Raw genomic sequence first — 19,938 nt, 5'->3', positions numbered from 1 at the left:
ATTAATCAAGAGTTGCCGGGTGCGAAAGAGCCCGAAGACGAGGCAGTGGCATTTTTGATTTATCAAATTTTCGAACCCAACCTCCTTTTTATGGGCGTCTTATCAAGATGTATTAAGCTCTAATCATAGACGTTGATTTACCAGGCCAAAAACAGACCCTGTTAGCACCGCACCTTATAAATAAGCCATTACCAAGCCCATCGTATATTAGTAATAACAATTGCCATTTATCAACAATTTTGAAATCGCCCTCTCTTGCCATTTGTTTGATTTGTGCACCCCGATAAGTCGGAATCGTGGAGATATAGGTAGCATGTATTCGTTAAGGAGAGGCCTATGACAAATCTCCGGGGCCCGAAACTTCGAGTGGGCAATTGCTTCCGTATCTCAGCGAAACTCACATTTTGTCATCGATTCGGGCATTGCGAAATTTCTGGTTAACTCTTCGTGATTCAATTATAATGAAACTGATATAATTTTTACGTTTAGTTCCTTATAGACATGTTGTCACCGCTTCAAATTGATTGTGGGCTCTTGATGATTATGATTATGATACATTCTTAATTACTAACCCCATTGACGTAGGTTAAGTTCTTCCGGTTCGGACAAGTCATGTTATATGGCACCTATTAATAAATTTACCTAGAAAACTGTACTCCCTTGATAATGAAATCATGAGTGCAATTATGAATTGTCAAGTTTAAAAAAAGTTTCATGAGTGGGCCAAGAAAACTTAAGAAAAATTATTTACTATTTAGATTTAAAAGTTTACTTCCTCAATCAAATTGTACAAAATATACCAAATAGCAATTATTAAATAAAATATGCAATTTATAATGTGTGATAACTGGCATTCTTAATTCAATTGGCCTGCTAAATATTTTCTAGAATAAATAAAATTAAATTAAATTAAAATTAAGATACCTTTTATGAGGGTATGAAAAAACAAAATGGATTCCGAATAAAACGATGGGGAAAAAGGGGAAATGACCAAGAGGAAGCGGCTTCTTTTGGAGTTATTTAAAGCGATTTCCCTTCACCTCCAACACCTTCAAAGCCTCCATTACCACTCACCTCAGCGCTGCCCAGGTGAACATAACTCACCACTTGATTTATGCAAATAAGCCACGTTTAATTATGACCATTAGCCACTGTTGAGCGGCTACCGTTTTGAGTCAATAGAGCGGTCAGAGGGGCGGAAAAGGGGTGGCAAGTATCACCGCCCGGGGCTTTTAGTCGGTTTGCATTTCAATTTCGCTTTGTTGTACTCCAGGTGGAAAAGGTGGGGACGTGGGGAGATGATATGGTATAGGAGGTCTGAGACAATGATGCCTGCCTTTAATGAGTTTTATATTGACCCAAGCTATTGACCGAGTTATAACATGGGGCGGCTTAGATCTGTGACTAATATCAAAGGAATTTAAAATGGATTCTGAGTGGAGAATGATGGAATCATTAAATTAATGGTATATCTTTGTTTGGAACTCTTTTTTAAAAAATTATTTAATTCACAAACGAACTTTTTTGATAAAAATAATCCAAAAAGGGTAGCTATTTGCAACTAATATAGCTTCATGTTTTCCACTCTTATTGGAAATCCTCAACATGCGCTCGGCTTAGATTGTGTAAAAAATCGGTGGTCTTAATTTACAACTAATTGTCATATGACCAACTAGTTATGGCAATCAGGCGGACTTAGTTATATGGCCAGCGGGTCCGATACCATATAAAACTATATATATTAAATCAGAGGGATTGCCATGACAGTCTGACCATGGCGATAGAGTCAACTGTGCGCCGTCTAATTGCATGCTAACTGTACTTAAATATCTTTATAATTGACGCCACAGTGGGTGTCGTAAAAAGCACGTACCGCCCTGGTCCGCGTAATACTAGTAGGTCTATTTGAGAAGGCCTTACGACTGGAGACACCGAACCCCAATCAGACCCGCACCCAACCAACCCCTCATCCCCCAACCGAACCACCCGCAATAAAAGGTATTTATGTTATTTGTCAAGTTTATCGCAACAGTTTGAGAAGGGTGGGCGGCCAGGAATCGCTGGGGCCTAATTAAACCACGAGCTTTATCGTCTTGTAAAGATCGAAATTATTGCCACCGTTCGTTCCTGCGGCTATGCTTTTTTTACGACCCTCATTTTCCAACACCAGTAGCCCCATATATATCATATTTGTTGTTCTAATATATATATATATACACGCAGGGAATATATGGAAGTCTTACAGATTGCTTATGGTTTCTGTCTTTTGATTTGTTGATTTTGATAACTGCAGTTTGTTGGGGTCCCTATAAAGTTTATTGTGTTTTTATTGGACTACACAGGCCACTTTAAAGAAATGAAAATGGAGACCTAGAAACTCTTTTTTGTAAGAACACCTTAAGTCATATATATTTAAGAACTATAAAAATAATTGAACTGTGAACCGTATCAATAAAAATTACTCCTAACATTTTAAAAACTCTTTTTGGAATATTAAAATAAATTTTCTAAACGAAATAAAAAAAAAAGCATTTTTTAATTATTAATTTCGTTATTAATTTAATTTTATTAATATAAATAAAAGTTTTTAATTTGTAATTTCATTATTAATTTAATTTTATTAATAAAAATTAATTTTTTAAATTATTTATTTCAAAGTATACAATTGCTTTCTAAAATTTTATAACATTTTGTGTTTTTGGTCGAAAATATTTATTTATTTCGTGAATAAATTATTTTTTCTCCCATGCCTCCGAAAAGTAAGCCCCGTTCCACCGACATCTTGAAGCGTTGAAGCCGAGCCGCCCAAAGTGATTGTGATTGCAATGCAATGCGCAAGGCAAACATATTCAAAAAGCACAGCCCGGACAAACACAAACATCCGATGGGTTGGCCAGAGGATCCATCGATCTCTGCCAACTCCATCTCTATTTCCATCTCCATCAAACAGAAGCCAAATGAGCTTGTCGCGGGGATACAGAGAGATATAGCTGTATAGCTGCCGGAAACAGACGGTTTCTTCAATCGAACGGCCAAGTGGGGAGTCCGCTTGAGCTGCAACTGTAGGGCTGGAGGGCTGATCAAAAGGTCCGCTCGAGCGGATCTCTGTGGGTCAAGCAAACGCTCCGACTTAATCCAAAGTGGCTACTGAGTTGCCTCCCGTTCAACAGGTAGGTTCCCCTCAGTCGAAGTGCATTCTGCATTCTGGGCAAACACTTCTGAGCTACCGATCTCCCGAAACATCCCAGCCTCCCAGTGTCCCAATGTCCAATCCGGTGGCCATCAGCTCCATCAGCTCCCTGGGTTCCATCAATACTTCGCGGCGGGCTGCTGTCAATCTCCTGCGGCAAATAAACTCGAGTGCCTCACATGAAAATAACCAATATTTGCTCTCGGATTATTAAGTGAGCCAGCATCCCATTCCGCTGTCCATTTCCAGTTCCCATCGGTGGTTCTTCTGCTCCTCCTGCTGCTTTCAGGTGGCTTGTTAACTGTTTGCTCGGGCTGTTTAATCGCTTTAATGGTTAGGCAATTAAGAGTTCTTCGGAAATCTCTCTAAACGACAGCTACTCCCTCTCTTCTTGTTGGAAATTTTAATTATATTCGTTTGATATGCTCCGAATACCGATACCACCGGAAATTAATAAATTATCTTGAAGGAAAAAAGTTAAAAACTTTAAATTAAAGTAATGTAAATTTGCTAGTTTTTCCAATTGTCATTTTAAAAAACCAATGAAATAAATGTCTAACAAAAATAAGTAATTTATGCCAAATTTCTGGGTCTTCAGGGAATCTATTTTAAGTTTTTAGACTTTACAATCCGATATCTTTGAAAGCTTTGTACATTGAGGTATAGATTTAAAATCACCCTATAAGTGTGAATTGATTTTAGGTAGATTAAAACCTAAGACCTTAATATAAAATGTATATAATGGGTACGATTTCTAAATTAGCTTTAAATATTCAATTCCAAAGACTTCATTTTATAAAGGTTTAACTATAATCATATCTCCAATTACGAATAACTTAATAAAAACACCAACTGATTCCTTATTTTCATTGTTTTCTGCATTACTCCCTTGGTTTATTTCATGCTATTCATTTCATGGAAATGTGTACGACCTATTGCCATTTACAATAAATACAAAATATGAAAAACATTGTGCACCGCCGCCGCTGCCTGCAGATGGGATTTCGACCTCAAGAGGATGACGATGATATCCAATCGCAGATAATTCGTAACGTGTACAGAGCAGACATTTATGAAATGTCGTTTAAAAGCAGGCTGAAGGAGCAGCTACTCTGATCGCCACATTCGAATTTCGAAAGCTTGGCGGCTGTTTGGCGCTTAAAAACTAAATTCAATTGCGGGTGTTGATGGCACACACACACGCACACCACTGACCCCCTGAAACAACTACAATTGTGGCCGATTTACATATATGCAGGTGCAATGTGGTTGTTGTTGCTCGTGGGCAGAAGTGTCGCCGTGGCCAAAAAGTTTGTTTGTGTTTTTCTGGGTCTTATTCCTTGGAGGCCATGTGCCCCACCAAATTGCTGGTGATCTTCTCGATTTTCTTCAGATCCGGCATGTTTTCGGCTTTATACTGCACACACTGTGGGGTTATAGAATCCATTATTAAAAATGTGATTTTGGAGATAGCGAAATGCCGACCAAACCTTTACGTTGTCCGTCATCTTCAGGAGTATGTGGCCCTTGGAGTGCACGTATTTCATCGTGTATCGACAGTTCTGGGGATTCGCCATGTACATATTCTCGGCGGCAATCTCAAAATCCTCCCAGTTCTTTACGAAAACCATGTTTAAAGTCGAAGAAATGGAAATCCAGGCGAAATTAATAAAAAACAACAACAGCAACTGGACGGCGTGACGTTGAAGCAATGTGACCGTGCGTGGGGAAAAATACCATCTTTTTGGTGTCGATATATGGCTGCTATCGGAGGATCTATTGTGAACGTATTACATTTTTTAAATTTTTATTCTTTTTATTAAGGTTTTTGTAAAATTTATAAAATAATAAATTAAAATTTGTACAACAAATTACGACGATTTTTTTTTATTATTTGAACGGCGTAAAACCACCTCGCCATTTGGCTTTTTTTTTAAGCTTTGTGACTTGTGGTAAAATTATAATAATAAAAATATTAATGATGCAGCCAGGATTTTTTTAAATTCTATGAAATGTGTTTAAAAAATGAAAAATATAAATATTTGGGAATAAGTTATTTGGTGTGACTTTCTATCATATATTTAAGAATACCACATTTTTACTGCAAGACGACTGGTATTTTTCGCCAACCCGCCACACAGTCACACCCACACCCACACTAAAATCGCTGAGCTGCAAAGTGTTCCAATATTTATTGCTAAAATGCTGTGAAAATTCCCGAATTTGCTATAATTTAATGCTCAATCGTACGCATCGGATGGCCGCGGAGGCGTGGGCAGTGGAATTCGCGAGAATCTGCGGTGAAAACGCAGCGAAAAGCTAACGCAAAAAACGATGAAATCTAGTCAATCAAATTTTGTGAATGGAACGGAAAGAGACGGAAGAGGGGCGCAAACGAAAAACGCAAATAAAAAGTGACACGCAGAAACAGCTTAGGTGCAATTTATTTAAATATAAATACTAGAGATTCGGTCGAAATATAAATACGAGTGACACAAAACAAATCATCGAAAAGTCAAGTGTGTGTTTGTGTGCGACGGGAGTCTCTCTCTCCCTCTCTCTCTATCTTTCTCCCCTACTTTGTTGTTGTTGCTCTGGTGGGGTTGAAAAGCCATTGCCTGCATAACGGTTAACGCGTGACGTACGACCCAAACAGCAGTCAAGTGCACCACCCCCGCCCCACCCACAAGCTGCCTGGAGGAGAAATACCCTTTATAAAGAGAGAGAGATCTTTGGATCCACATAAACCCCATTCAACATGATGGACAACGATGATGCTCTGCTCAACAATGGAGGACCTCAGTCGGGAGCAGAAACGGTCTACGGAACCGAGGACAACAACATGGTCATGTCGGAGAAGGTGATTATCAGTCCACAAAAGCCCCCATTCATCGGCTTTACCATCTGATTATACAGAAAAAAACATAACAAGAACGGGGTATAGTATAAGATCGGGTTTTAAGTCACTCATCTACCCAACGATTTTTCCTATAATGCAGATATGTATATTAGACATTACTGTAAAATTAAATTTTCTAAACGGAAATACAAGTTTTTCCTGGAAGTTATAACATCCGTCATTATTAAATTAACACTTGAATATCTCAATCAAAAAATCTTTAATTCGTTTATTTAATTTATATATAAACAAAGAGGCAAATAATCAAATAAATCTAAGCAATTCAAAGATTTCGCTCAAAAATTCCTTAAAAAACATATTTTTAGTAAGAATAATGAAAAACATTGACTAATATGTACAATTCACTGATTCATACGGGCGTTTCTGATTCTCCCTTGACTTTGATAACGGTATGTAGGTTTAATCTTTTGGGTCTCTGCTCCTTAACATCAACATTCAGGCCTACCCATATAAGGAACACGAACACAAACACGAGATAATGAGGCTATAAAAGTGTCCCAAGCGGAAATACAATCGCAGAAATATGCTTTCTTTGCTCATCGCTTATTCTCTCTCTTTCTTTATACACATACATATGCTTAATTATGTAAAAACGCATCCAACAATTGTTTATTATGCATCAGCTGATGCCTCTGGTCATTGACATTCAAACTGGCGAAAAATAGCAACCAAAAATGGGTAGAAAAAGAGAGTTAGAGAGAGCAAAGGAGGGTAAAAAGCCGGGGACCAGAAATCAATAAACTCAGTCAGTCGGCCCTCAAATTTTATGACCACCTCACGCAATCTTTTGCAGAGAAAGAAAATTTGGGAGCACTAACTGGAGTTCTTTTGAGTTCCGATGATACATTAAAAATTCAAGATTTTCAAATAAATTCTTTGCTACTTGCTATCTTTAAAGATTCAAAAACCTTCCATCATATCATCATATGACAACATTACAGTCAATCGATTTTTATAGCCATAAATTCCATATTGTTGGCAGTGTGGCCTCTTTATATTCGATTCCCCCCATCTCTGCAGTCAAGTTTATTTTTATTTTTCACCCCAATTCCCCGATTGATTTTGCACTTTATCAGCTTCGCCAGCTTTAATCGGGCTATGCAAATTAAATCAGAGGGGTCTCCCCTCTTGATTTACACTCATATGAGTGTCACTTCCTTCCACCTCCCCAAATGAGCTCATCAGGTTCCCCTGGTTCTTCGGTTTTGGTTCTTGGCGCACATGTTTCGCTGATAAGCTACCTGTTAATTGAGTAATGAGGTCGCAGCAATTTCAAGCGGGAAGCACTCCGTTGAAAACTGGTTTCTTGGCCCAAACAACCGCAGATACTATTTGTGAAACAAGTCTGGCCAAAAATGTTTGAATACTAAGCTAGTTGGCCTTATAAGTGTGCCCAACCTTGGGCGGATGACGGGTTTTTGTTTAGAGAAGGGAGTTTGCGTGCTAAACCCTATGTAAAACTCATAAGTTAAACGAAAAATATATTATTTTAGAAATAACCATATGCTTCTAAAAATATATTATAGATTTTATCATTAAAATGACTCAAATAATTGGAAACGCATGGTTTTTCTAATTTCATTTAATTATCATTGTTATTTTTTATTTGACACATTTATCGTAATTAATTTGCACAGCACTCACCCACTCATTTTGCACCTATTTACATTATGGGTTCCATTTCACAATTTTCAGTTAATCAATTTGTTAAAATTTTGTTTTTATGTGTCCTTTACACCTTGTTTTTGTTCTTTTCTTTCTCTTTCAGAATGAACAGGTTGTCAGCATCGTGAGTTATCCAAATTTTTCGTTTGTGGTCTATTTAATTTCCTTCCTATACTCTTTTTGTTGTTACTCACATTTCGATACGTAAATGCACGATATATATTCTTAGTTTAAACATTTTACACGCCTAGCAATTGTTCGTTTTGTTTACAGTTTTCTACTAACAATTTAAAGTCGAAAAGGTGACGGCCTTAACCTTTCTCGGTTTTATTATTTAGCGGGAATAATCACTTTTTCCACCTTCGTTTATAACCAAATGCATGACTGGGGGCTTTTTATCATATTTCAAGAGCTTTCCATTCATAAAAACAGCGGCCACAAACCGCAATTATGTTAACCGATTTAATTAAGGCATTAAGTGGGAGTTTCCTAACTATCTTTACTTCTTAGACTCTTCGTTTGTGTAATTATGTTTAATGTTTTGTAAATAGAAATCTTTATGGAGTCTACTCTATAAGGTTACCTATCTAAATACCCTAGAAAAAATCTTTGCAAGGATTTTCATAGGTTCTTCCTGTTTTTCTTGCTATTCTACTAATCAATTGCACTTTGTTGTCCCTTTGACTCGCCCGAAATCAAAGCTAACTCGACTGATGCACATCCTTTTGCAGGTCCAACAACTGGCGGGCAGCATTTATCAGGAGTTCGAGCGGATGATCAATCGTTACGACGAGGATGTGGTTAAGAACCTGATGCCCCTGCTGGTGAACGTGCTGGAGTGCCTGGATGCCTCGTATCGCATCAATCAGGAGCAGGACGTGGAGGTGGAGCTGCTGCGCGAGGACAATGAGCAGCTGGTGACACAATATGAGCGGGAAAAGAGCGCCCGCAAACAGTCCGAACAGAAGGTGATTAAAAAGGGTGCATGTTTAAAGCATCAAATTAAATATCATTTTATTTCTATAGCTATTGGAGGCCGAGGACCTAGCGGAGCAGGAGAATAAGGAGCTGGCCACGCGCTTGGAATCGGTGGAGAGCATTGTGCGGATGCTGGAACTGAAGCACAAGAACAGTCTGGAGCACGCCAGCCGTTTGGAGGAGCGGGAGGCAGATCTCAAGAAGGTAAGCCTATAAAAGAGCATTGCGAATTTTCCTAATTAACAACTTTTACCCTTTTAGGAGTACAACAAACTGCACGAGCGGTACACGGAGCTGTTCAAGAACCATGTGGACTACATGGAACGCACCAAGATGCTGATGGGCTCGACGCACTCCCAAATGAGCACCGCCTCCGATCGCATGGATGTCAGTCGGGCGAGGCTGAATCCCGTGGCTCGCAGCTCGGGACCCGTTTCCTATGGCTTCGCCTCGCTGGAGAACTCGGTGATGCTCGACACCGAGACCATTTGCAGTGTGGGCAGCCAGTCAGACGACTCCGGTCCCCCTTCGCTGCAGAACGAGCTGGACAATCTGAGCGGTACGGTGGAGCGTGGAGCTGCCACCGATCCGCTGCAGCAGCAGCATCAGGCCACCTCGCCCCAGAGCCCCGACAGCAGTCCCGTTGTGCCAAATGTGCCCACAAATGGTAGGTGCTGGGGTTTCAAGGAACACATCCCTCGGCTTTCTACTCAACCGCTCACCGTACTAATGTTTCCTCTCTTCTCTTGATTTTTGTGTTAACTCAACTAAACAAAAACAACACCGAAACTCCGAACCACCCAACCCAAATCCCCGATCCCAGTTGGTCGTTCGACCACCAAAAAGGAGCAGCGCTCGGATAACAATCTCTACCAAGAGCTGTCCTTCCAGGACAATGAGGAGAGCGAAGAGAATGAGATTGTCACAGGTGAGAAGTCCGGTGAAAGTGCACCCCAAATGTTGCTAATCAAAAAAGTGACTGAGTATGTGCTTTTTAAAAGAAGGATTTACATATATCCTCTAATTATAAAGTCCACATAACTACAGACCTGAAAGTAATGCTCAAAAATGCTGTATTCAATGCCAATATCCTCTTTCTTCCCTATTATTTTGCAATCCCGTGCACTAAACACTTTCGTGGAACTAATCTAAACCTCGTGGCCAAACCCTTCAGGCAGCTGGGTTCATCCCGGAGAGTATGCGTCCTCAGGTAGGTACCACTCAACCACTCAAGACCATCAACCACAGCAGCAAGAGCAAAGCCAAGTACAAGAAACTCAGCCACAACCACCATATAATTCCTACATATATGGATTCATCTATATAACCTGTAAATACATCAAATATCATGCGAGATTCGACTAGACAGTCTCACTTTTAAAAAGAGAGATTAAGGATCTTCACTAGTTGCGTATTGTGTGTGCATTTCCCTTGTGATATCTGTTGGAAATTATGAGCTCGAAAGTGTGTCAGTCTGCTAGAGAGCATTAGCAAATTAGAAAAACGTATTGAAATTTAGAAAAAAAAAACAAATAAAATTTTATTAACAAGACCTCTAATGAAATTTCTCTTTCTTTTATGCCGAATTCTACTTGCCCAAATCCAAAACATTTCGTTTCCTTCCACAACAAAAAAACCAAACAAAAATTTCTCTTGCAATTACTAAACACAATCCACAAACAACAACTATATTTGCATTGTATCCTTTGAAGCTAACGACAACTATTTTGGTAAGTCTGAAGTGCGCTACAAACACCCTCATAACTATCGATAAAGTAGCTCCCAACTATTATAATTGCCCCCTTAGCACCGTAAGTAGTTATCCCCCAAAATCGCCCAGCATCGCTCTTTGATAATTCTTATAAAACCCTAACTTAATTTGGTGATTAGAATTCCCCCAGTTGTATTATGCCATATCATTTGGTTTTAGTTCCTCCATTCTTTCTGTAGCTCGGTAGTCTTTAGTTTATTTCTTGATCTGGTTCTGGGTTTTTTCTTCCTGCTTTGATGAATGCAATATGTGAAGGTTTGCCAGCATCTTACATTCATTTATTTATTTCATTTGTAGCTTCCCAAAATCCATATATTCCACATAACATACACTTGAGTTTCACTTGCATTTTCCTAACGCTTTTACACTTGTTTTGTCAATGAATTCCCTGAGTATTGCCGATTATTAATCTTTCAATCATTTTCCAGGCATGGGCAAGGAGGTGGAAAATCTCATCATGGAAAACAACGAGCTGCTGGCCACCAAGTGAGTGTCCCCCAAAGGGAATCAATTAGCAAAAATCAATTGTAAACCTTTCCTTCTTCTCCTTATAGAAATGCGCTCAATATTGTCAAGGACGATTTAATTGTGAAAGTGGATGAACTCACTGGAGAGGTGGAAATCGTTCGCGAGGAGCTCAATGCGATGCAGCAATCGAGGACCAAGTTGAGGCAGCGCATCAGCGAGCTGGAGGATGAGCTGAAAAAGGCCAAGGAGCAGGTCAAGCAGCAAAGTGAGTTCTATCTGCTTATACAGGGGTTTCCAAGTAATAATTCTGGCTTTACCCAATCCATTTTAGACACCGAACAAGAGGAGAACGATGTGCCGCTGGCCCAGCGCAAGAGATTCACCCGCGTGGAGATGGCCATGGTGCTGATGGAGCGTAACCAGTACAAGGAACGTCTGATGGAGCTGCAGGAGGCAGTGCGTCTCACGGAAATACTCCGCGCCTCGCGTACCGTAGATAATTTAGACAGGAAGTCGAAGCAGAGCATTTGGAAGTACTTTAGTAATCTTTTTACGTAAGTTTTTTTTACAAGTCTTCCGCAATAATTTGTATTAAATGTTATTTCCCTATAAACAGCCCCTCAAACCGCCCAACGGAACGCGTTGCGGACGGTCTCGGAGGGGGGCCGATGTTTCGTCACACCGGCGGAGGAAGCCCTGCCCACAGCCACGGATCCCCCAGCCGAGGAAGCGGTGGAGGTGGGGACAATCGCCTGGCCCTAACCAGCGGCCAGCCACCAGTGCATCCGGCCAGCGCTGGTCTTGCCAATGCCCTCATCATGCCGAAGGACTATGCCGAGGAGGGCAGCTCCGAGAGGATTAGTGCGCGGAGGAGGGAGCAGTACCGCCAGCTACGTGCCCATGTCCAAAAGGAGGATGGCCGCCTGCATGCCTACGGTTGGAGTCTGCCGATTAACAAGGCCAGCCAGGAGGCGAATCCCAGCCGTCATTCGGGCGGTGTACCCGTTCCCGTTTACTGTAATCCCCTGGCGGAGGCCTCGCCGCACATGAAGGTGTTCTGTGCGGCAGGCGTTAATCTTCACGGAGGCTTCACAAAAAACGGGCAATCACTGATACCTGCCAGCTCACCATATGCTCCGAAATCTACGCTCAAAATAGCCGAGATAACCAGTCCGACGGCCGATCAGAGCATGGAGGCGTTGGACCGGCAGATTGCGAGGGTCAGCCTGGAAACGCTGGAGCCTGAGACGCAGCTCAGTTCGTTTGTGTGGATCTGCACAAGCACCCATGCCGCCAGTACGGTCAGTGTGGTGGATGCCAATCAATCGGCGACCGTTCTGGATGCCTTCCCCATCTGCGCATCGCATTTGCTCTGCATTGCCTCCGTCCAGGGAGCCATGGAGAGCGACTATGCGCTGCTGGAGCAGTCGGAGGTGGTCAAGGCGGGTGAGATGCTGCAGCGACCCGGCGAGGGTGCCGAGCTACTCGGCAAAGTGGAGTTTGTCCGGGTTAAACCCAAGTCGGAGGATGAGCAGAAGGAGGAGGAGGAGGCCAAGGAGGCCACGGAAAAGTCCAACGAGCAGCTACCGGCTGTTAGTGCCGAAGAGCCTCTGGGCAATGTGGAGGCCATCAAGATACGCCAGGCGCTGCCTGGTGCTCCCCAGCGTCTCGCCACCGATGGCCAGCCAACGACGACGATCAACAATAATAACACGAACAGCAATCTACTGTTTGCCACCAAATCGCTGAATCCCATACTGGAGACCAAGGATCGTGATGAGCCGGCAATGAGTTCGGTGGGTCCCACGATGTGGCTGGGCGCCCAGGATGGCTGGCTGTACGTGCACAGCAGCGTGGGCAGGTGGCACGAGTGCCTGCACCGGGTTCTCCTGCCGGACGCTGTGCTGGCGATTGTGCATGTCGAGGCGAGGGTCGTTGTGGCGCTGGCCAATGCCCAGCTGGCCGTGTTCCGCCGCCAGACAGACGGCCAATGGGATCTGAATAGCTATCACCTGGTGACGCTCGGTGATCGCAACCATTCGATACGTTGCCTCTGTGTGGCCGGCGAGCGCATTTGGGCGGCGCACCGCAACAAGATCTTTATCGTTGACCCCGTATCGCTCAACATTGTGCACTCGCTGGACGCGCATCCGCGCAAGGAGAGCCAGGTGCGCCAGATGGCGGCCACGGGAGCGGGCGTCTGGGTATCCATAAGGTGGGTTTCACTACGGTTTTTTCCAAGTTCTTATTAGAGCCCTGCATGAGTGGATTCAATGAATTATTTTGAATTTTTTTGATTTATATGAATGAAATAACTAGAATTTTGAGTTTAATAGAATTGAATGAATTTGAATTTTGAGCTTAATAGAAATAATTCAAACGACAATTTCTTTTGAAGAAGAACGGCCCATAATTTTGAGATTAAATCTGCCTGAATTTTATTTACTAAGCAGTTAACATTGATTTGTAAAAAAATTTCCACTTTTTGTTCTCAAAAGAAAGTACAAAAAAATGTGATAAATTCAAAAAAATTATTCATTTATTCAATTTGAAATGAATAAGAAAAACATTTAATTAATTGCACATAGAATTAAATTAAACAAAGCAAAAATTTCATGGCATACTATGATAAAAGAAAAGTTGAATGATTTACGCAGGGCTCTAGTTCTTATTTATTTATTAATTCTTATACTTTTTTTAGACTGGACTCCACGCTGCGGCTGTACAACACGTATACGTTTGAGCACAAGCAGGACGTGGACATTGAGCCGTATGTTTCCAAGATGCTCGGCACCGGCAAGCTGGGCTTTAGCTTCGTCCGCATCACCGCGCTGATGGTGTCCTGCAACCGATTGTGGATCGGCACCAGCAACGGCGTGATTATCTCGGTGCCACTGGCCGAAGTGCAGCCGAAGTCGTCATGTGAGAAATATAAACTGTTTACCAGACCTTCTGATTGATTTTTGTTATCCCCATTCGACAGCCGATCCCCATGGTCAGATGCCGCTCTGTTGCATGGCCAACGCTCAACTCTCCTTCCACGGCCACCGGGATGCGGTGAAGTTCTTCGTTTCGGTGCCCATGCTGCAGCAGCCGAACCTGAACGGCGGTCTGACCTTCAGCAACAAGCGACCCGATATGCTGGTCATGTGCGGCGGCGAGGGCTACATCGATTTTCGCATAAGTAAGTGGCCGCCGAGTCATCCGCCGGATGAAACGGATCGGGCATCGAAGCTCTGAGCCGTCGTCTATAACCATTCCATATTCCATCCCATCTGCAGGACATGATAAGTTCGATGCTAGTGATAATGCAGCGCACTTGATAGTTTGGAAAGTCGATACGTAAGCTTTGATTTATTTTCATTTTGATTTCTATTCTTTTTTCGCTTTGCTCTTTTAATTTTCCTTATTTAATTGAATGCTTAGTTTTCTTTATTTTGTTAATGTCCTTATTTTATTTGTTTTTGTTTTGCCCTCGATGCGATTTAATTGTGCAATTTCTGGCCCATCCGTAGAACGTTCAATCTGTAGCAGGATGGGATCCCAAAAGTGGATTGCAGCATTTCCCTCAGCCGTGACCTGAACTGAACTAGACCGCTAAGCAGGTTTACGCAAGTCCCTTTATTATTTAATTCATGTTTTTCTTTATTGTTCCAATCGGCACACAATTTTCCTTCCTACACGGTGCGTTTCATGGCTGTAAGACGGTTCAATTTGAAGCACACTTATTGCACATATTACTGTCTTTTCGCACAATCGAATCCATTGGTGTACCATGTTCCTTGTCCTAAACAATATCCGTATTTACCATATTTAAGTTTCAGCGTTGGAAATTTGTAAAAAATATTGAAAATATTTTGAAGGGTTATACTTTTCCTAAGAACGGAATTACTTAAATAATATCTTATACACAACATTTTAATTTAATTTATTTTAATACGTTATACTTATAAATTTTGTTTAATTTATATTTAAAAATAATACTTTTGTACAAACTTCTACAAATTACTTTTGCACAGTTTGGTTAACTGCTTACTAAAACATAAAACCCAAGACTTCCCAACTGTAATGTGCCCTGTATAATCTTTGTAAATTATCGGAGCTTAACGATACCCTGTAGTTTTGCTGTGAATCACTAATCCAACATTCCTATAGGCTATTTGTGTGAACGTCACTCTAAAACTTTGAAAACTAATGAAAATTTATGGACTCTTTTCAGATGATAACGACATGGAGAACAGTATTCAACTGGAACCAAATCAAACGATCGAAAATCGAGGCGATAAGAGTTACTTGATTGTGTGGCATGTTAGTCAACGTTAAAACCGATTCTTTGGTTTAAGTGCAAATGAATATTTATAACAGTTATATGAATACATATATATACATACATGTATAATCTTATAATACGGTGTGAAACTACACAACTGCAGGCTAGCGAAAAGAATACCTTAAATTTTAGTATTTATCTAACCTAACTTAAAAAACTACCACGATGACAAAATGGGTTCTATAAAATAATTTAGTTAAATAATTTTCAGATTTGGGCCGCGAGGCATCCTCAATTGTTTCTTATTGCTTCAATTAAACCAAAAATAAAACCTGCAAAGTTATTTGTCAGTGATAGCCAGCTAAATATTTCAAGATATATATACATATATACTAGAGTTTAATAAGATTTAAATTTGTAAATTTTATGCGCTCTGCTGGCAGCAAGTTATGTATTTTGCATAGACACAAAAACACCACATTTACATTTAAATATACATATAAATATAATTAAACATGATATAGGAAAGTGCGCCTTTTCAAGGGGATTTCTGCGTGATTCTTTGTCCAAAAATGTAGTAGAATCTTAATTTCTTGTATTCATATTTTAATTTTATTGTGAAGCGCGATGATGAGCAATTTATGTTTAGTTATTTTGTTAAATAATTTTAAACTTTAGTTAAATTTCAAGCCTTAACTTTGATTGTTATTCATTTGTTTGTAAGCCTATGTTTAGAAATAAAACAATACTGACCAAAATTCATGATTTGTCACATAATACGCTTCGATTTTCAAAGGACTTCTGATGGCGCCAGGCAAGTGATATTTCTTTTGCAGAACGGTATCATAACAAAAAGAAAATTTATAAGTTATGCTAACGTATTAGCTTTAGCTTGACTTGTCGAAATTAATTATGATAAAAAATTAAATTAATTATGATGACAAAAAATGTCAGCAAATATTTACTGTAAATAAAGACCGAAGCATTCATAAAATAGCAACTAAATTGGATTTAATATTCCTTTTCTTCTAATTATCATGGGTACTTTAAAATTATCTATGAGATTTTTTTTTTATTATTTTTCTTGTACTATGTTTATGGTCGGATCATTAACGCGATCAACAATTGGTTGGTAAGTATTCCTGTTTGATTAATTGTTCATATATGTTCGGCAAAAATGGGTCTGTTTACGCCAACCAATCTTTTTATTCCGTGTTACACCAACTTCGTTTTTAAATTTATTTCATTAAACATATTTCAGGATTTTTATGACCTTTATAAAGTATTTTCCAATTCACAAACTAATAAAATTCTGGTATTTCTTAGACTGTAATGTGCATTTGCATTTGGCCACACAAAACTGTCGATTTGGTATATACCGCCATTGTTTGAAATAGGGGAATCCCCGTAAATTAAAATAGGTATTTATTTTGTACTTAAACATACATATATGAGTTTAATATATATAATAAGCTGGAAGTCCTGTTCGGTAACCCACGAAAATGCATAATAAATCAAACTTAATTTTTAGAAATGCATTTTAATGTGGTTTTTTTTAGCAAATTTATGTATGACATACATAGCGGAGGATTAGCAAGTTATTGTTGATTTGGACCCTTCTTTGGCCCCATTTTTAGCATTTCGAGCTCAATTTTCTTTGTATCAAGCTCCAGTTGTTTAATTTTAAGCGCAGCTAGAAGTTCCATTTCTTTAATACGAATCTCATGCTCGTGATCCATTTTCTTTAGTTCCTTCTGGCCACGTTGCTCAATCATCATTTTACGGAGAGCGCTGATTTCCTCCTTACCACCACCACCTTGGCCATTTACAAAGCCGTTCCAAATAGTGAAATCGACATGGTCGTTATCCATAGCTTAAGCCCTGTAAAATTAAGACTTTGTTTTATTTTGATAACTATTTAAGAAAAATAAAAACCTTTAATTTAGCGGATCTCCTTTTAATGTCTTTCCAGGCGGGGCTCGATCGTACCTATGTGTGTGAATATATATATATATGTATATAGCAATACAAAGTTATTGTTGATTTGGACCCTTCTTCGGCCCCATTTTTAGCATTTCGAGCTCAATTTTCTTTGTATCAAGCTCCAGTTGTTTAATTTTAAGCGCAGCTAGAAGTTCCATTTCTTTAATACGAATCTCATGCTCGTGATCCATTTTCTTTAGTTCCTTCTGGCCACGTTGCTCAATCATCATTTTACGGAGAGCGCTGATTTCCTCCTTACCACCACCTTGGCCATTTGTAAAGTCATGCCAAATATAGAAATTGACATCGTGGTCATCCATAGCTTAAGCCCTGTAAATTTAAGACTTTATTTTATTGTTGATAATTTCTTAGGAAAGATAAAAACCTTTAATTTAGCGGATCTCCTTTTAATGTCTATCCAGGCGGGGCTCGATCGTACTTATGTGTGTGAATATATGTACATATGTATATATATTTCGCCATATATTTTTTTTCCTGAAATACCAATCATTTTAAAGATTTTAAATCGATTAGAATCTTTTTTGTTCTGGTCCCACTGCGCGCTACCGTTCATTTTTAAACTTTAAACTATGTATTTGTAAATAAGTTTTTTCGGGAATAATACAAGAAAATTAATAGTATCTATTTTTGTTTTTTATTATTCGCACTTGACATTAATTTTTTGGTCGAAGTTATTGCTCTTAATTTTTTTAATGAAGAAAATAAATGGAACAATTCGTGTGATCTAACTGTTTTCTTATCTGCGGCATTTATTGCAGAGTGTGCCTGTTGGTTTATTGTGTCAATATATATAACAATGCAGTAATATTTATTAACAATTTATCAGAAAGTCATTATAAATTTCCAGAAGACTCCCTGACAAAGTGCTAGTAAAAGGGGGTACCTTTTGTGAGTCATCCCTTGAGTTTTTTGACTCATTGCCGACAGTGAGTCCGGGGAGTACCCAACATATGAATATTATTAATATTAAAACATACATATGTGCATTAGACTGGGTCGATTGGTATGGGCCTAAAAAAGTGATAAATCGTAGGGGGGGAACGTAATCTAGGAAGAATTATAAGCAATATTGCAAAAGAAACTATATCTTAAAAACCACGTTTTACCCTCCGCATTTGCAAAAGAAAAAAACCCAGTATTTGATGAGAAATATCACAGTAGCCCTTAATTTTATAAACTTGAATGGACGCGAAAAAAGTAATAAATCGTTTGGGCGGAAAACAATCTCCGGGAATTTATAAGCCATATTTTCAAAGGAACGACATATATGCCTAACCACGTTGACCCTCCGCATTTGCAATCACGGTTGCCACTTAAAAAATTTTTTATGAGCCGAAAAAATATTAAAAATGAGCCAATTTTAATAAAAAAGAGCCAAATTTTTATTTATTATTTATTTTGATTTTATTTAACTTTAATCATAAGAGAGTAATATAAAAACATAAACAAAGAAATAACAAAACATTTAAAAAATTTAAAAACATTTAAAATTGCAAACAATAAAATGCATTAATAAAAAAATGAATTCGATTTTTTCAAGTTTAAAATATTTTTAATCGCTATTTGCAAAGAGCCAAATTCAATATAAATGGGCCAAGGAGCCAACGCAAAAAAAAAGAGCCAGATTTGGCTCAAAAGATCCAAATCGACCCACCCTAATTTTTAATTTTGAAATTCATTAAAGTAAAGCGCAGACAAATATTACACGAGCTGTTTGGAAACACTTATGTTTGTAAGTTGTGAAATATGAAATATATTATTGCATTATTGCATAGTAAGCTTTTATTAAGAAATGTGAAGTAAAAGAAGTTAAGGGGCTGCTTGGTATAGACCATATTAGAATAGAAGTGTTCTATTCTTTTATTGCTCATATTGCGGGTTTGCTGCCGTGACTCTATTTCATCTGAATTGAATTACTAGCTTTATTTGTTACCTATTTCGTTCCAAGCTCTTCTTGATCGCCACCGCTTTTTGCTTGGTTTTAATTTTTTTTCCTTTGTAATTGGTTTGTCCGTTTGCCAATGTTGAACCTGTCTGATCTTACAAAATCCTTGTTGGTTTTATTAATGTTTGTTTATAATATAAGGCAGCCCATAACAATCTTTAATATTAAAACAACAAAATTTATAGGTATTTGCAAATATACAATTTATTTAAGTACAAGGCGGAAAAATATACAACATCTGTGTGTTTCCATGTAAGTTGTGAAATAATAATATGGAATATGTATAATATGTAAATTATAATTATGGAATACAGTTTAAAATTTTTTCCATCATCGCGGTGCTTACTTGCACATTTGCAGTCTGCCTCACTAATTCAATTTTTTTTCCTTAAGCTCCTCCTTTAGTTTTTTCCCACGAGTTGGATCTGTCTGCAGTCTGATTCACTAATTCAATCCATATCTTTTTTTTTTCCTCAAGCTCCTCCTTTAGTTTTTTTACACGAGTTGGATCTGTTTCATTTTTTAATTCCTTCTCCATTATGACAATTTCCCAGCGCTTCCTTTCGAGACTCATTTTTGTCCGTTTTATGTATATTGCTGGTTTGCTGTCGGGACTCTATTTCTTTTTGAACTGAATTACTGGCTGTATTATTCCCGATTTTTATAGTCGCGCCTTTGTCTGACTTTCGGTGCAACCACTTTTTATCGCTAAATATAAAAGGGGGAT

The 19,938-nt window shown here is 39.0% G+C and overlaps 2 protein-coding genes and 1 long non-coding RNA gene across 15 annotated transcripts; 1 reads left to right on the top strand and 2 right to left on the bottom strand.

Moving 5' to 3' along the window:
* Positions 1-4,046: 4,046 nt before the first annotated feature.
* On the bottom strand, positions 4,047-4,909 carry Srp9 (signal recognition particle 9). Its single transcript, XM_017144246.3, has 2 exons — positions 4,681-4,909; positions 4,047-4,616 (listed from the first exon to the last, which is right to left on the bottom strand). Exons 1-2 carry the CDS (start codon positions 4,819-4,821, stop codon positions 4,524-4,526), a joined length of 234 nt encoding a protein of 77 aa, XP_016999735.1. The 5' UTR covers positions 4,822-4,909; the 3' UTR covers positions 4,047-4,523.
* Positions 4,910-5,322: 413 nt separating this feature from the next.
* On the top strand, positions 5,323-16,020 carry syd (JNK-interacting protein syd). 12 transcript variants are annotated; one of them, XR_011418815.1, is made up of 17 exons: positions 5,323-6,050; positions 7,879-7,899; positions 8,507-8,743; positions 8,802-8,957; positions 9,015-9,420; positions 9,577-9,681; positions 9,928-9,963; positions 10,466-10,483; positions 10,953-11,010; positions 11,079-11,257; positions 11,324-11,546; positions 11,609-13,207; positions 13,694-13,914; positions 13,976-14,176; positions 14,274-14,334; positions 14,508-14,597; positions 15,212-16,020. XR_011418815.1 is itself a non-coding variant. In XM_070215795.1 (16 exons), the coding sequence occupies exons 1-16, from the start codon at positions 5,949-5,951 to the stop codon at positions 15,213-15,215; spliced, it is 3,627 nt and encodes a 1,208-aa protein (XP_070071896.1). In that variant the 5' UTR covers positions 5,323-5,948; the 3' UTR covers positions 15,216-16,020. The 12 variants fall into 12 exon arrangements, 8 of the variants coding, with proteins under 8 accessions (XP_070071896.1, XP_016999878.2, XP_016999883.2 ...); XR_011418816.1 differs by having other exon boundaries at positions 14,508-14,603; XR_011418817.1 differs by lacking the exon at positions 7,879-7,899.
* Positions 16,021-16,782: 762 nt separating this feature from the next.
* On the bottom strand, positions 16,783-17,734 carry LOC138913169 (uncharacterized). Of its 2 annotated transcripts, none has more exons than XR_011418819.1 (3): positions 17,631-17,734; positions 17,198-17,575; positions 16,783-17,143 (listed from the first exon to the last, which is right to left on the bottom strand). It is a non-coding gene; the product is annotated as an uncharacterized lncRNA (long non-coding RNA). The 2 variants fall into 2 exon arrangements; XR_011418820.1 differs by having other exon boundaries at positions 17,198-17,589; positions 17,631-17,645.
* Between the last annotated feature and the right edge of the window lie 2,204 nt (positions 17,735-19,938).

The sequence above is a fragment of the Drosophila takahashii genome, chromosome 3L (genome assembly GCF_030179915.1).
Source record: "Drosophila takahashii strain IR98-3 E-12201 chromosome 3L, DtakHiC1v2, whole genome shotgun sequence".
NCBI classification, from domain to species: Eukaryota; Metazoa; Arthropoda; class Insecta; order Diptera; family Drosophilidae; genus Drosophila; species Drosophila takahashii.
This window is presented reverse-complemented; position numbering and strand designations above follow the sequence as displayed.